The sequence below is a fragment of the Alternaria conjuncta genome (genome assembly GCF_024043145.1).
Source record: "Alternaria conjuncta strain BMP 0040 chromosome Unknown scaffold_1, whole genome shotgun sequence".
NCBI lineage: Eukaryota > Fungi > Ascomycota > Dothideomycetes > Pleosporales > Pleosporaceae > Alternaria > Alternaria conjuncta.
Window position 1 is genome coordinate 336345 of NW_026250090.1, and position 14812 is coordinate 351156.

The following is a 14812-nucleotide window of genomic DNA, read 5'->3' on the forward strand; positions in this document are numbered from 1 at the left end:
GTGCACGATATGGTGATTGATATATATCTTGGTGGTTAACGATTTGTATTTTGTCCTGTAGACTGGTTCTCGACTTCTCTTTCACCTCTCTCTACTTGCACTTCTTTTCGCTTCGTCGCCTGCTGGTATTGGCAAACCGCTGGACGGCATTTCCTCTTCTATTTTCTACCTTTCGCATCCGATCCTCAAGAGACGCGGGCCGTCCCTTCCGCATTAAGTCCATTTGAACATCAAAGCCGGTCATCATGGGTTGGGGTGTATTGGAAAGCAAGCGGTCAGCATTTCCTCGGGGTACCTCTAGATTAGGGGTCAAGGATACGAGCGACGACAAGGTACCTGAACTTGATACCTCCAAAAGGAATGGAGGCATTGTACTCTCCCCGCAACCGTCCGATGACCCAAACGACCCTCTGAACTGGAGTTTGAAGTGGAAATGCATTCATCTGCTCATCCTCGCTTTCGGTTCTGCAGTCACGAACGCGTAAGTCTCTCTCATGCGGATTCGACTGGCAAATCCTTACGCTCATCTATCATAGAACCACGACTATGCTTACCCCAGGTTTGGAGCCTCTCACCGAAAAGATTCAGAGTAATGAGGGCGATGTGTCGACATGGCTGCTGACAGCACCAACATTCTGGACTTCAGCCGCAGCTTTCGTCGCGGTTGCGGGAACGGATGTTTGGGGGCGAAGACCGTTCTACATCTGGAGCGTTGTACTGCTTGCTCTAGCCAACTTCGCGGCTTACCTTTCTTCAACATTCCCCATGCTAGCCGTCGCTCGAACAGCTGGTGGTCTCTTCTCTGCACCTTTGTTCACCCTCCTTACCGCAACGATCAGCGACATTTTCTTCGTTCACCAACGAGGTCGATCTATCGCGGTGTGGAATCTGATGCTGAACTCTGGAGCTCAAGTTGGGTGAGTTATATAACAGTAATCCGTCACCTCTCTAGCTGCTAACAAAGGCCCCTTTTAGTCAAATCATCGCCGGTTTTGTCACCGATCAGTTCGGCGTTTCCGCCAACTTCCTCATCACCGCCCTCATCTACTCAGCTCTGATCCCCGTCTTCTACCTTACCATCTTCGAGTCAGCCTACTTCAACCGTAAGACGGACGATGTCACAACAATACACGTGCCCGCCGATAAGCTAAGCGCAGAATGGGACGAGGAAGATCTAAAGGCCTCCATTCGACCTGCAAGGCAGACATACAACGAGAAGCTAGCTCTGTCTCGCGGCCGACTCTCGGATAAGTCGTTCTTCAAAGGCATTATCAAGCCCCTTGGCCTCATCAGCTCACCCATCGTCTTCTACAGCTGCTTTCTCAACACCACAGTATTCCTGTTCCTGGCTGGCATGTCCACCTTCATGTCAATCCTGTTGTCATCTCCTCCATACGATTTGACACCCAGTCAGATCGGTCTGACCAACTTGCCTCTATTTGTGGTCGGTCTACTGTCTGGACCATTCTTCGGCTGGATGTCTGACGCTTCGGTTGGCCTGATGGCGCGCCACAACGGTACCACTAAAGGCATGGTCGAGCCCGAGTTCCGCCTCGTACTCCTTTTGCTTTCGACGCCAATCACCATGGTCGGCTTGATTGGTCTGGGTGCTTCTTTCCAGAACAGCCTGCCCCTAGTCTGGATTCTCGTCTGGATGACAGTCACCAACGTGGGTAGTGTCGCTGGTGTGCAGATTGCCATCGCCTACGTCATCGACTGTCACCCCGAGCATTCTGCTCAAGCTTTCTCCTCCATCAATATGATCTCCGCCGGTGCTGTCACCGTTGGCATCACTCCGATGATTGGCTGGCTTGATACTGCTGGACCCATGGCCGTATTCGGAACATTGGCGTCGGCCGCTGCTATTGTTACCGGAGCTGCACTTCCACTCTATGTCTTCGGCAAGAAGATTCGCGCTTGGTATGAGAGTGCACCCTGGGCCCAGAAGCTTCTTGACTGAGTGCGGAGACAATAAAGAAACGGGACATTTCAGGCATACTGTAGGAAGCGAAAGGTAGACAGCAGTCATTACCGAAGTTTACACCATTATTGCAAGGAGACAAGATCCAGTCACTCACTCGTATTCGCAATAGAAATCTCCAAGCATACCATCATTCATTTCACCCCATGTATTACTTAGAAGCCTGTAACCCAGCACTAGACACGCCATGAAGACACATGACATCAATGCAATTTCTCGTTTTCGTTCATCATTGAACACTAGGGTTATGCAGCGGTACACTTTTCATCGTATATAGCCATTCCTAATTTGCGGCATTCCGCACCTTTGCATCTTCAACTGCTTTATCCCAGCTTGTTCGCCATATGAATACACCTTCGATGGCAGCGACTATGCCAAGAGCAATCGCAGGTCCCTGTGACATGTTAACAGATGTTAGATTGGGTGTCAGCAGCGAGACTTACACTCCAAAGCCCATACAGACCCCAATGTGGGGATCCAAACCCGGTGCCGAAGCTGATCGGAATACCAACGATATAGTAGGCGAACAATCCAACATAGCCACCGATCTCCTGTCTGCCCAAGCCACGCAAGATACCGTTACAGTTGGCGGCCAACGCATCAAAGACCTGGAAAGTCGCGCATAGCGGTAAGAGCTTTGCTACCATGTCTATGACTTCTTCGTCAGGTGTGAAGAGACGGGGAATGGCCTCACGAAGAAGCGAAAGGAGTAGTAGGTTGAAGATGCCGACAAGGACCGAGGCAAAGACGGCCACCTTAGCTGCTGTCTTCGCTGGAACTGCCAGAGTAGCGCCAATGAGGTTAGCGATGCGCGTGGACGCTGCCACGCTCATGGGAAATGGTATTTGGAAGGTGATGCCGGTAATCGAGCCCAGCACAGACTGCGCCGCAAGTTCAGTTGGGCCAAGCCACGATGAGCTCAACGTCAAGATCTCAAAAGCCAGAAACTCGGCAAGCACCATGATCAAGCCGGGAAGCGCAAGTTTCACCATCGGCATCCAGTTCCTGAGCGCTCGTCGATCGAAACCACCCCAACATTGGTATCCGTCGATGAATCTGACGTAGAGAAACAATAACAGAGGAAGGATGTTCTCTGTTATGGAAACAGCAATGGGTGCGCCAATGAATCCCCAGCCAAGATGCCACACCATGAACCAGTTGAGGAAAGCGTTTAGTGGCGCGCAAATGAGGAGAATGTACATAGTCGCGCTGAAGATACCTTGCGCCTGTACATAGCGTTTTCCGCTTTCGAAGGCCGCATAGCCGGGCGCTCCGAAGATGAGAACCTTCAAGTACAGTCCGGCTAAGCGTGCCGTTTCCTTTTCTGGAACGATGAGCGAGAGGATCTGTGTTCCGAAAGCCCATATGAGCGATATCGGAATGGTGATCAAGAGAAGAAAGTACAACATGCGTTGCAGTTGTAAACCAACGAGATGGGGACGTCCCGAGCCGTATGCTTGTGCACATAAAGTATCGAGCGAAGTTGCTAGACCCTGGTATACTGCATAGCCCGTTATCGACGCCGTCATACTCGCCAGACTCACAGCTCCTAGTTCGGTTTTGCCAATGTGTCCGACGGTGAAGATACTTGCTACCGGCAAGCTATACTGTAGTAGGAATGTCAAGATGAGCGGTGCGGAACTCTTCGTTAAGACTTTAGCCTCTCGCTGCCAGCTCGTGTTGATCTTCCCTGCTGCAACCGCCTCGTTCCATTTTTTGTTGATTGTCTTGGGTGAGTCCAAACCCCCGTATGGTTGGTTTGGATCACCTTCAGATGCCCCCAATAGCGCTGTTCGCTCGGAGGGTGATTCGACTGCGCTTTCCTCGTCTGGCGTGCTCTTGACTTTTCGCAGTCCTGAAATTGACATTCTAGATCGCACTCGATCAAAGGGTCCCTCGCTTCCAGCTCTTGGGTGCTTGGGCGGGATCAGATGGTTGTCGCGGAGCAGACTCCGCTCTTCGTCTCGCACGGTCTCCCTCTCTTTCTTCGACAGATGACTGTGTTTCTTCCATGACGTTGGTAGATGACTCCTTTCGGGTACGCTGGACGATATTATGGCGGTGGATCGTGATCCTGGGTTGACCCAGGAAGGCCGGCGATAAGAATTTATCATGGAATATTGCTGCCGGATTGTATCCGAACCCGAGGAAGACTGATCGTCATCTTCAGATGCAGACTCGTCTTCCTCACGATCTCGTGCAATAGCCTCTTCTGCTATACCCTGTGACTGAGTGAAGCCCTCCATTTGAGATGCGACATCGTTTGCGAAATCATTGACAGAATGTTCTGCTGGTATTGTTGGTGGGGCCATTGCTGAAGGGTTTGAAGCGCGAATTGAAGATCAGATGCGCCACCCATTCATAAATATGTTGGTGAAAGAAGAACGCAGAAATATAGAGGGTAGGACTACCAGAAAGTCAAAGAGTGGGGAATGACTGATATGCCCTCGGATATGACTATTGCATTGGCTGATAGAATTCGCATGCATGGTCTAATGCGGCAGCTGCAAGCGAAAATAGTGTTAGCTTCCGCCCTGGCTTAGATACATGACAAGCGGCAGTAAAGGGCGCACGTCGTGACTCTAACCTGCACGATTATGACTATTCGGCGGTTGCGGCAGGTTGAAGGCCGGCTGATCTTTGCAGGATATCGTCGGCTGAGGCTGATTTTCGTGACCTAGCGCGCGTGCGCACAGTCAGCCAAAGGTAGAATGCCTCATCGGCTCGTACTACGCCGGACCCCGATCACGTCACCGAATATTCTTAATGATTCAGCGTCAAACGCAAGGCACCATATGTAAAGAGGTTTTTTTCCGAACACGACGACAACAAAGGTCCGGAGTAAATTAGAAGTAGTGACAAGTCATTACTAGTCTTGTGGAATCAATGGGAAGGGGTATGATGTGCAGCAAAAATAACTCTAAACAACGACTCTTCGCAAACCTTCAGTGCCACCAAGTATCCTCCTTCCGGTAATAGCATCTCTTCCTTTACCACTTTCCCATCTTCCCTCTCTGCTTCCCTCTTCCCTACCCCAGCCCTCATCTTCTGCTTCTCCATCATCACCCGTTCGAAACCCTGCAGCACCCTCCATGAAGGCGACCTGGCGGTCGTGATCACCCCCAACCCACCTGTGTATGCAAGTATAGCAATAGACATATCCCGTAGGTGAGGCTGTGGGTGTTACGATGGGTGTTACGCAGATGGGACATAACGTTGATGATGGTGGTAAGGGTACAGTGAGGATTGGGATGAGGGTGGTTGAGGATATTGGAGGGTCGATGCGTTGAGGTTGGTCCGACAAAGACGATGTCGGCCGTGCCTTCTCGGAAGACCCTCCCTGTTTCGAAGGTTGCTGCTTCGCGGATGGCGGTAACGAAGGCAATATTGGCGGTGGTAGGTCGATGTTCTCAGCGGCTTTCCTCGATAGCTGTCGGGCGAAGTCTGAAGCATGCCACCATTCTAGGAACTTGAGCGCGAAGATACTGGTTGGAAGAAGAATCTTCAGCGAACTCAACAAGCGCGGCTCTATGCTCCTCGCAATGTTTCTTGGCGAGAAGATAGATCCGCCTTCTCCAGGCCGCGCCGGGCCAACCTTCCTCGGCGCCGTCGCAATCTCAATCGCCCTGTGATCGGCCTCTCCCAGTCTTCGGATACGCGAGCCGATGACCCACATGAATGGCGAATGATACTTGGTCCCATCAAAGAGGTAGGCCATGTTGAAGGCCAGCAAGGAGAAGTAGTAGGCGGCATTGACACTCGGGTATATGTTGCGAAGAAACCACTTGTAGTAGTGCATCAGCCTCTCCTTCACGCTGGCCCCTGCTCTTAATCCTTCTCTGTCACGGTTGTACCCGGGTCCCAAAAGGTTGGCATGCGCAGCGTGGACATCGTAGCCCTCGTCGAACTTCCTCTTCAGCCATGGGAGGCCGACCAGGACGGCGAGGTTCTTCCATATGTCGCCATTGCCCAGCTTGACAGCCTCTCGTACACTGTCCGATGCGCCCAATTGTGCGCGCGGTATCTCGCCTCCTCGCACTTTCAGCACCCGGGCGCGCTTCAGCCCGTAGAAGTTCTCGGTGAATGATCCGCCGTATGTGCGAAGGAAGTGGCGCTCCACGAGCAGCATAAGCAGCGCGTAGACTTCATCGAAGGAATTGAGTATGGGGAGCAGGTAGCGTGGATATCGGGGTGTTGTGATGGCGAGGAGGTAGCGCAGCGACGGGGGCAGGAGCGATGCGAGCTGTTGCTCGGACAGGAGTTCGAAGAGCGAGGGCTTGAGGTCGTCTATGCCATGCTGGAGGGCGGGGAGGAACTCCATGTCGGCCTGTGAGAGGGACTGGGAGATCGGATGATCATGGGGTTGGGGTTGATGAGTGTTGTGGCATCGTCGGCTTCGCGATAGTTGATGCGGCAGGTACGCGCAGCCGAGGCAGGAGCGCTCGGGGCTAGCCGTCACCTCCGCGTCCGCTCGACGCGTGAGCTCCTTCCTACGTCACATGCTCCCCAGGCGGCAACTGACACCACTGCGCTTCAGTCATAGCAAATGTAGCAGCAAGACGCTCTCGTATACAACAATCTACTCCGCCACGATGTATTCAGACGACCCAAGATGTACCGAACTCGCGTATACCGACCTGGTTAACTTTGGCGTCTCCGTGTAAGCCTGCCCTGTTCGTCGCATGTCAACACAGCTAATCACCGTCGCGTAGCTTCATAGTCCTCGGAATACTCGTATCCTACCTTCCACAACATTATAAGATCATATCGCGTCGGTCATCGCGTGGTCTGAGCCCCATGTTTGTCCTCCTAGGGACTGTGTCGGGAACCGCTAGCATCGCGAACATCTTGACCCTACCGGAAAGCACGAGGGACATGGGATGCTGTAAGGAGATTGGAAGCTTTCCATGCGCAGCAGCTATGCTCGGCATAGTACAGATCGGGGTGCAGTGGAGTTGTTTCTTCTTCATGTACGGCACTCTCAACCGTCCAGCATATTAGACACTAACAACTGACAGCATGCTACTCTTCCTCATCTTCTTCCCTCGAGGCAACTCACCAACTGTAGAAGAAGAACAAGACACCGACATGCCCACATGGAAAGAGGCCGTCCTCGTCCTAGGTGTTTCACTCGCGTTCTTCGTCGTCGCATTCATCGGCTCCGTCGTTTTCGTATACGCGCTCCCTTCACACGTTCGCGGATGGGCAAACTTCCTCGGCTTGCTTGCTACCGTCCTTGCCGCTATACAATACATACCACAGATCCTCATGACTTGGAGACTACAGGAAACCGGAAGTCTATCCATCCCTATGATGTGCATTCAGACACCGGGGAGCTTCGTCTTTGCCGCAAGTCTATATGCGAGGCTAGGACCTGGAGGCTGGAGTGCTTGGGGCTTGTTCATCTTTACGGGCATCCTCCAGGGTTTCCTACTCGCTATGGGTTTGTCTTTCGTTCTGAGAGATAGAAAGAAGCAGAGAGACCAGCAGCTTGCTGATGCCGATGGGAGCGGCGTTGCTGGTGATAGCGAGCGAGCGCCATTGCTGCATGGTGAAAGATGACATCTTGATCCTTGATACCACTGATATCCAATCTCGCCTAATAATCCTAATACCTTCACATTTCTCTTCGATACAGACTTCTTACCGAGTACACTTCCTTACATTTACTCTGTTCATGGGCTTGGAAGCGCCCAGAGACGGACCTTGACATCGAGGTACTCGCGCCCTTCGCGAGCTATATATGCTGGCGTCGCCTCACTCAAGTCAAGATAAGACACATCACATTCTTCGCAACTGTGGGATCCAACTCAGCCGCATGAACTCACCAAAAGCATTCCAGTCGCAGTTTTCTGTTATCATGGATCATAGTCCCGAATTCATATTCAGGTCGCCGCTCGGACACGCCAACGCCACCAATACCCAGGAGCCATGACACGGAACGTACTCATCGGTGAAGCTTGCATCTCTTTCAATCGGTCAACCAGAGACCGTTCGGATATATCGACTTCTCTGGTCACCTTGCGATAGAAGAGACTGGATTCGTGACGATGGTAACCTTCCCGCCAAGCCAGTCTATCGCCCTTTGGGCAGGTATCAATGTCTGCCCCTTGGCAACTTGGCAAAGACCGATCTACTCTCTTGTGACCTTCTTTTCCGGACACAGCACCTGCAAGACGATGATAAGAGTGGGCCAGGTACGGTGTTCCGCGCTCAAACAAGCTGCATTTACCCAGGAAGCCGGAACGTCCAGTGGCGGGAAACATGCGTATATGAGTTCGGCGCCGCCACCTAAACATGGGCGACGTTACTCGCACGCTCGTCACATCTGGATCCGGGAGAAGCTAGCCGATTAAAGAGACAATATGAAGGTTTCCAGTGCTATCGTCCTTGCGGGCGCTGCGCAAGCGTTCGCTGCTGTGCGACCCCGGCCTATGGTATCATCTGGACCAATCCAGGCTGAGATCAAGACTGAGAAGTACGAACGTCTATTCGTTGCTTCGACGACTCACTGACTTTTCTAGGTTGATGGGTAACCTCAAAGCTTTTGACTCTATCGCAAAAGCAAATGGCGGCAACCGTGCTTTCGGTCTTCCGGGCTACGCTGCATCTGTTGACTACATGCTCGCCAAAACCCAGAACACACACTTCAAGACATGGACGCAGGATTTCCCGGCTCTTTTCAACAAGATTGAGTCAATTGAATTCAGTGTGAGCAACAGCTCTTACCGTGTCATTGGATTGTCCTACTCGCCATCGACCACTCCGGAAGGATTGACGCTTCCGCTTGTTCTGGGTGCTTCTGGACCTGAAGGTTGCACAAACGAAGCCTATGACAACCTTGATGTTGAGGGCAAGATCGTTTTGGTGCAAAGAGGGGCCTGCCCTGATGGTACTACCCTCGCTGGGCGCATGAAGCCTGCCGCTGCCGCTGGTGCCTCTGCAGTAATCATCTACGCAAGCGACACCGCGAATGTTACCGGTGGCACGTTGTCCAACCCTAACCCCGAATACGTGTCAACCGGCTACATCAACCTCGCCGACGCTGAACCCCTCGTCGCACGCCTCCAGGCCGGCGAATCTGTCGAAGCGTACTTCCAGCAAACCCAAACCGTGGAAACACGCATCACACAGAACGTCTTCACCGAGACCAAAGACGGTGACCCAACTAACGTCATTATGCTCGGTGCGCATCTTGACAGTGTACAAGCCGGCGCTGGTATCAACGACGACGGCTCAGGCAGCACACTCATCCTCGAGATTGCTAAGGCGCTCAGGAGATTCAACGTCAAGAACAAGGTCCGATTCGCATGGTGGGGCGCGGAGGAGAACGGCCTTCTTGGATCCAAGTACTACACGCAGAACTTGAACGCCACAGAAGCCAACAACATCCTCACTTACCTCAACTTCGACATGGTTTCCCGCGGTTACTTTGGTGTCTTCGATGGCGATGGCAGCACTTTCAACCTCACGGGTGCGCCGGGATCGGCAGCCATTGAGAAGCTCTTCGTCGAGCATTTCCAGAAGGAGGGCGTAAACGTGACAGCCGCACGCTTCACCGGTGGAAGTGACTACCAATCTTTCATGAACATTGGAAAGCCCGTTGGAGGTCTGCACACTGGAACTGGTGTCGAGCAAGATCCTTGCTACCACCAAGCTTGCGACACCATTGACAACCCCAACCCGGAGACACTTTTCATCAACGCCAAGGTAAGTACCAAGAAACCAGGTTACATAGTGAGAACATCTGCTAACAAACATAGGCTGCTGCACACGTACTTTCCATCCTTGCTACCAGGGGTGAGCAGATCATCCCCAAGAGCCCAGTAAACGCTAGCATGATCACTGAGCGCGGTATCATCGGTGTTGAGCCGAGATGGACGCTGCCTGCGGAAGGAGAAATGCACCTCATGACTTGCGGACATGAAGTCTAATCGTCTACACCAAAAGACATGTATATAGCAAGGGTCATAGTCGAGGCCACAAAACGATCACGAAATGAATTGAATGAACATCAATCGTGCCACTCGTTAGATTCCCAGATACTCCTGTTACCGCTGGCTTTAAACTCATACTTGTGACAAACGAGATGGTATTGTGTTACGCTGTATTCTGCCTCTTCCCTCTGAAACCACACGCTCACCCTCTCTTTCCACCCACTTTCGCAAGCATCCTAGACATGAGACTCTGTTTATTGCGCTCGTGATGGTTCAAGCACTTTGCCTCATCAACACAGAGATTCAGAGCGACCGCTCTCTTCGCCACCGCCGTAGCTTCGACAAGGAGATGCTGACCCTTTATTGCGGGTAGTTGACTTTGTGGCAGTGTCTCGTAGCGTACCGAGCTAACGGAGCAAGCTGTGTCGTGGGTCATCTGTGTCCGGCGTTTGATGGCTTTTGTGCTTTTTCTGTGGTTCCTCTGCCGTGCGATAGGCACGGGCTTCTCGGCGGGTATAACGGCGCCACATCTTGCATGTTTGTATGCAGTAGGTAGCTCGATTTTCGGTTGGTGTTGAGACTTCGAGTCTGGTGTTGTTGCGTTGGCTTGGCTGCACACTGCATGGCTGATGGATGACTTGCGTCCTGCAACCAGCTCATCCATGGCTCTTGAACTTTCATGCGACCATTCTTTCCTCTTCTTTGATTGCTCTACTTTTGGCGTAGGAACCTGAAAAGTGAGTTCATGCGTGATCTCGGAAGGCGCGTTTACTCTGGGCTCGGGGTCGGATGATACGAGTCCTTTGCTGATCCGTGTCTTTGATCCGACTGTTCCCGAAAACCTTGCGCTGTCGCTGCGGTGTACATGAGGTGCTGAATGTTCAGGGCCGTCATCTTGATCTTCATGGGCAGCAATGGTCATTGCATCCTCGTTGAGATCGATCGACGGTCGGAGTACCGAGTATATGCTTTCGCTTCCATCGGAATCCTGGTAACCCCGTTCCTGTATACTGATATCAGGAGTATTATCGCCCACGCATGTATCTGCTTCAGACATCGCGTCGTCCAGCTCATCCTCACGATACAATAGCATGTTGCTCTCGTATCTGACACATTGCCTGATCTTGTCTCTCAGTTGGTCCTCGAAGTATACTTCGTCACCTTCACCATCTTTTCCTTTCATGGGACAAAGATCCAACAATCCATTTCTCTCTGCCAATTGCGCCTTGAAATACCCTCCGTGCCCATACCAGCCTTCCACCGTTGCTCTTATCGCTGCAGGGCACTCATAACCTATACCCCATCCTGTGTGGGTGAGCACATCGTATAGATACTGGCGCACGACAGTGAATCCATCGTTCTCGTCCGGCAAGGCGTGTGCGGGCGTATCATCGCGGGTATCCAAGCGTATAAAACTGTCAGAAGAAGGTACTCGGAAAAGACTCCAGCTCAAGGCTCGATATCGGTCTCGCGCAAGCTTTTGGGTCTTGACAAGACTGATCGGGGTGATGGGATCCGAGGATGGGCAGGGCTCGGGGTGGCGCATTGTGACGGCGGAAATTTCTCGAGGCGGGAACTTGTGTATCGGCGATCCTGATTCCAGAGGGTATATATCCATGGGCTGAAGTGGCAATTTCGAGACTACCAGTTTGGAGATCAAGGGACGTAGCGTAAGTTTGATTCTTGCGACAACAATTTAATGAAGAGGACACATTCAGGCAGACGCTGAATTACAGTAGGAGTCAATGTGTGTTTCGTTTAGCTACTTAAGTTTGTCACATCCAAACTCTAATGTGGTCGTACCAAAGTGATGTTGGTAAATTAAATTTTCTGGGTCGTGTATGGCCCCAGTGGAGCCAATCATGGGCTTCCGCAATCTCATGGCCGTGAACGCTGGGAGCGGGTTTCAGCAATTCTCCAGAAAATGGTACCATCATATACTCCTCGGATATCGGCCTTGCGCATCCTTCCGTCCTGTGGCCATAGCAGGATGTACATGGCTATCCCTTGTTAAATGTCAGTATCGTATGCTCAGTCCGTGAGGTGATGAGCCGCAACTCACATTCTAAGGCACCCGCAAACCATCCGAAGAAATCATTCGCGCAACATTGGCCTGCCCAAACGTCGTATAGATCTCGCCCGGTCAGATAGTCCTTGCCCCCCGCATATTTCTCGAATATCGCATCGAAGCGTCGCGTATCCAGCTCGGCATCTAAGTCGTACGCACCAGTGGTGCTTCCATGTCTGTTGCGGTTGACATTATCAAGGTAGATGGCAAAGAGCGGGTGCGGCAGGAAAGAACTCTGGGTGCTGTAAGATGAGCACACAGCCATGGTAACCGCTGCCCACAGACATAACGCGATGTTGAAGCCGAGTTTACGGAAGCCAATGAATATGTCCCATGGGTAGATCACTCCGTCCTGATCGGCGTCCCAGAAGTCGCAATGCCGGCGTAGCGCACTTCGTCGGGTGTTGGGCCTGCCCTGAACGTTACGATGCGTGATCACTTTCGTGTTCCTTCTCATTTCTATGCTTTGCTTGTCATCGTAGGATTTGGGTGTAGCGTTAGCCTCGCCAGTTCCCGTGAAGGTGCCGTTGCATATATCCCCAACTCCCGCTAGCCAGTTGATCGTCTTGAACGCGATGACATCTTCGTGTTCATCTACGAAAGTCTTAGTAGAAGCCGACAGCGACTGGTCCTGAGACTTGTCATCACCATCTTCCGCACTAACGACTTCTGGAAGTTCGGGGCCGCTAGTTGCCGGTTTGTTGCTTGTGAAGTTGAAAGTTGCCTTGGCGGAGAAGATGTTGAGCTGGACAGTCATTGTGTAGTCGGCTTGTAGGCAGGGACGTTAACGATCTAGGATCGCGCAAGCAAAAGAAGCAGAAGACATGCGGCTCTTGTTTGCTTCTCAAGGTAACATGTCGCAAGTACCTTGCCTCCTGCGAATTACCATCATCTGACGTATGTCTTGGCGTTCAATTTGGGATGCGATACCCATCCGTTCTTACCCTTTGTGTGACCCTTGCATCCTTCTGAGGCTGGACCTTGTTTTGCTCGTCGTCTACCGCCTGCGCCGTCTCTCTTCATCTTGATCGCTACGTAAGCCCAGGATCAGCGCACACCATTCAAGCAGATGTTTGTGGCGTCGGCTCGGTAGACGCGTGTTTGTGGCGTGGCAAAGACGCGTCTCAAATGATCTGAGACGTGTTAAGGACTCGCTGCACATAAGTCATGCTTCGACTAGCGACATCATACCGACTCGATGCAAGAGCACGCGATGGACTTGTGAGGATTCAGACGATGTAGCATCGAGCGCAGAGGATGCTTACCGAGAGCATGTGGAATGGCCAGCTTGTCCACAAGCTCCGGGTTTCGGCTAAGCCCCGCTCCACACATCTGAGACCCCGCTCGCCACACACTAGAGTGGTGAACTATGGGCATCAGTCCATGGAACTTTGGTAGGCTGCGTTCGTGGCGCAAAGTTAAGGTTATATATTCAATTTTTGCCGATTCTGCCATCAACACCAGAAACACGGTTGTGTAGTGTACGTCTCCTCCAACCCTGTTCTCCTGAAGTCTGTCTAACCGCCAATGCAGGTAGTGGTTATCACTCCAGATTTTGACTTCTCTCAAACCTTCTGGTAACCCCGGTTCGAACCCGGGCACGACCTTAACATTATCTTTCTTTTTGTCCATGCATTCGACTCTCATGTGGGGCAAACCACTATCATCTTTTTACTGCTTAGCTGTAATACTACCTGCCAACCTCTAAAATGTTTCTTCCCTGTGAACTTTTTGATCGTGATATTATCGCTAGCTTAATGCTATTCATATAGCAGCAAGTCCATCCATCTGTCGCAAGTGCGACAGAGTAGACTATACAGAATCTTTGAGCTCAGATGTGTAACATACACATCAGTAGCCATCATACATTCGCTTGTCAAAGAAAACCGGCCGCATTGTGTTTTACATTACTGTTGGAAAGATGGTTCAATTACTGGGCACGTGCGAAAGAATACAAGCATTACAGCCAACTCATGAAACACGAAACCGCCCTCAAATCAGCGCAGCCTCATGACCAAGACGATAATCGTTGCTCTTGTCCTGCCGGTCTATAAGTCATTGTCCTCGCACAGTGCCACATCGGAGGTGTGTTCCTTCCCCTCCTAGGAGAGGCGCTCTATCACTGGACGGCCGGTACCCGCAAACGATCACCTCTCTTCTGAACATAGCCCGGATTCGATCTCGTAGGCGTCTCCGGTAGCCCCTGCGACCCTTCGACTCCGCTATGGTCGTAACTGCAGATGGATCAGAGGTGATACACCGTGGGCCTCCCAGTGGTGCAGGTGACGGCTGCGTCTCAGAGATGGTAGCACTGTATTCGTATCGGGCGTCCTCGAAGGGATTCAATTGTGCCGGTGGATGAGGAGTCGACGAAGAGCTTTTGCCTGTTATCTCGGCCGGTCCGGTCGGCATGTATACTCCAGAGTCTTCTCGCGGGTAGATATAATGGCGTCTCCTAGGCAATGCCTCGTTTGACGTGGCTGGAAGACATGCTGGACGGTCGTCGCATTCGACGGGGAGACGTTTCCCGGTACCCCGTACAAATCCAAGGAAAGAACGGGCGGAATTGCGATCTGAAGACATGGCGGGATCTCTTACGGCGGAGTGATCGTATCGAGTCAAGTTGAACACGAAGGCGGATTGGAGGGAATTGTTTTGAGCGGACCTAGCGTTGTTAGCATCGAATTGTGGGCGTGAACACCGGTACATACACAGTATTGATGCAAGAGAGTAATGTTGATAAGCTGTCGAAGCGGTATGATGTGGTGTGACGAATGTGATGATAGAATGTTGGGAGGCGACCTAAATGATGCCTGGACGATACTC

General features: G+C 51.9%; 7 protein-coding genes across 7 annotated transcripts; 3 read left to right on the top strand and 4 right to left on the bottom strand.

Moving 5' to 3' along the window:
- Window positions 1-245: 245 nt before the first annotated feature.
- Window positions 246-1960, top strand: J4E85_000116 (uncharacterized protein; the record flags this gene model as incomplete). The annotated part of the gene is made up of 4 exons (XM_051464410.1): window positions 246-249; window positions 307-481; window positions 537-917; window positions 976-1960. The coding sequence occupies 4 exons, from the start codon at window positions 246-248 to the stop codon at window positions 1958-1960; spliced, it is 1545 nt and encodes a 514-aa protein (XP_051330931.1).
- Window positions 1961-2264: 304 nt separating this feature from the next.
- J4E85_000117 (uncharacterized protein) lies at window positions 2265-4293 on the bottom strand (the record flags this gene model as incomplete). The annotated part of the gene is made up of 2 exons (XM_051464411.1): window positions 2265-2375; window positions 2425-4293. 2 exons carry the CDS (start codon window positions 4291-4293, stop codon window positions 2265-2267), a joined length of 1980 nt encoding a protein of 659 aa, XP_051330932.1.
- Window positions 4294-4901: 608 nt separating this feature from the next.
- On the bottom strand, window positions 4902-6302 carry J4E85_000118 (uncharacterized protein; the record flags this gene model as incomplete). Its single annotated transcript, XM_051464412.1, has 1 exon — window positions 4902-6302. The coding sequence occupies one exon, from the start codon at window positions 6300-6302 to the stop codon at window positions 4902-4904; it is 1401 nt and encodes a 466-aa protein (XP_051330933.1).
- A 271-nt stretch (window positions 6303-6573) lies between these two features.
- J4E85_000119 (uncharacterized protein) lies at window positions 6574-7543 on the top strand (the record flags this gene model as incomplete). Its single annotated transcript, XM_051464413.1, has 3 exons — window positions 6574-6641; window positions 6694-6951; window positions 7000-7543. The coding sequence occupies 3 exons, from the start codon at window positions 6574-6576 to the stop codon at window positions 7541-7543; spliced, it is 870 nt and encodes a 289-aa protein (XP_051330934.1).
- Window positions 7544-8346: 803 nt separating this feature from the next.
- J4E85_000120 (uncharacterized protein) lies at window positions 8347-9915 on the top strand (the record flags this gene model as incomplete). The annotated part of the gene is made up of 3 exons (XM_051464414.1): window positions 8347-8459; window positions 8506-9691; window positions 9745-9915. 3 exons carry the CDS (start codon window positions 8347-8349, stop codon window positions 9913-9915), a joined length of 1470 nt encoding a protein of 489 aa, XP_051330935.1.
- An 80-nt stretch (window positions 9916-9995) lies between these two features.
- J4E85_000121 (uncharacterized protein) lies at window positions 9996-11464 on the bottom strand (the record flags this gene model as incomplete). Its single annotated transcript, XM_051464415.1, has 2 exons — window positions 9996-10029; window positions 10125-11464. 2 exons carry the CDS (start codon window positions 11462-11464, stop codon window positions 9996-9998), a joined length of 1374 nt encoding a protein of 457 aa, XP_051330936.1.
- A 332-nt stretch (window positions 11465-11796) lies between these two features.
- On the bottom strand, window positions 11797-12743 carry J4E85_000122 (uncharacterized protein; the record flags this gene model as incomplete). Its single annotated transcript, XM_051464416.1, has 2 exons — window positions 11797-11924; window positions 11981-12743. 2 exons carry the CDS (start codon window positions 12741-12743, stop codon window positions 11797-11799), a joined length of 891 nt encoding a protein of 296 aa, XP_051330937.1.
- Window positions 12744-14812: the final 2069 nt, after the last annotated feature.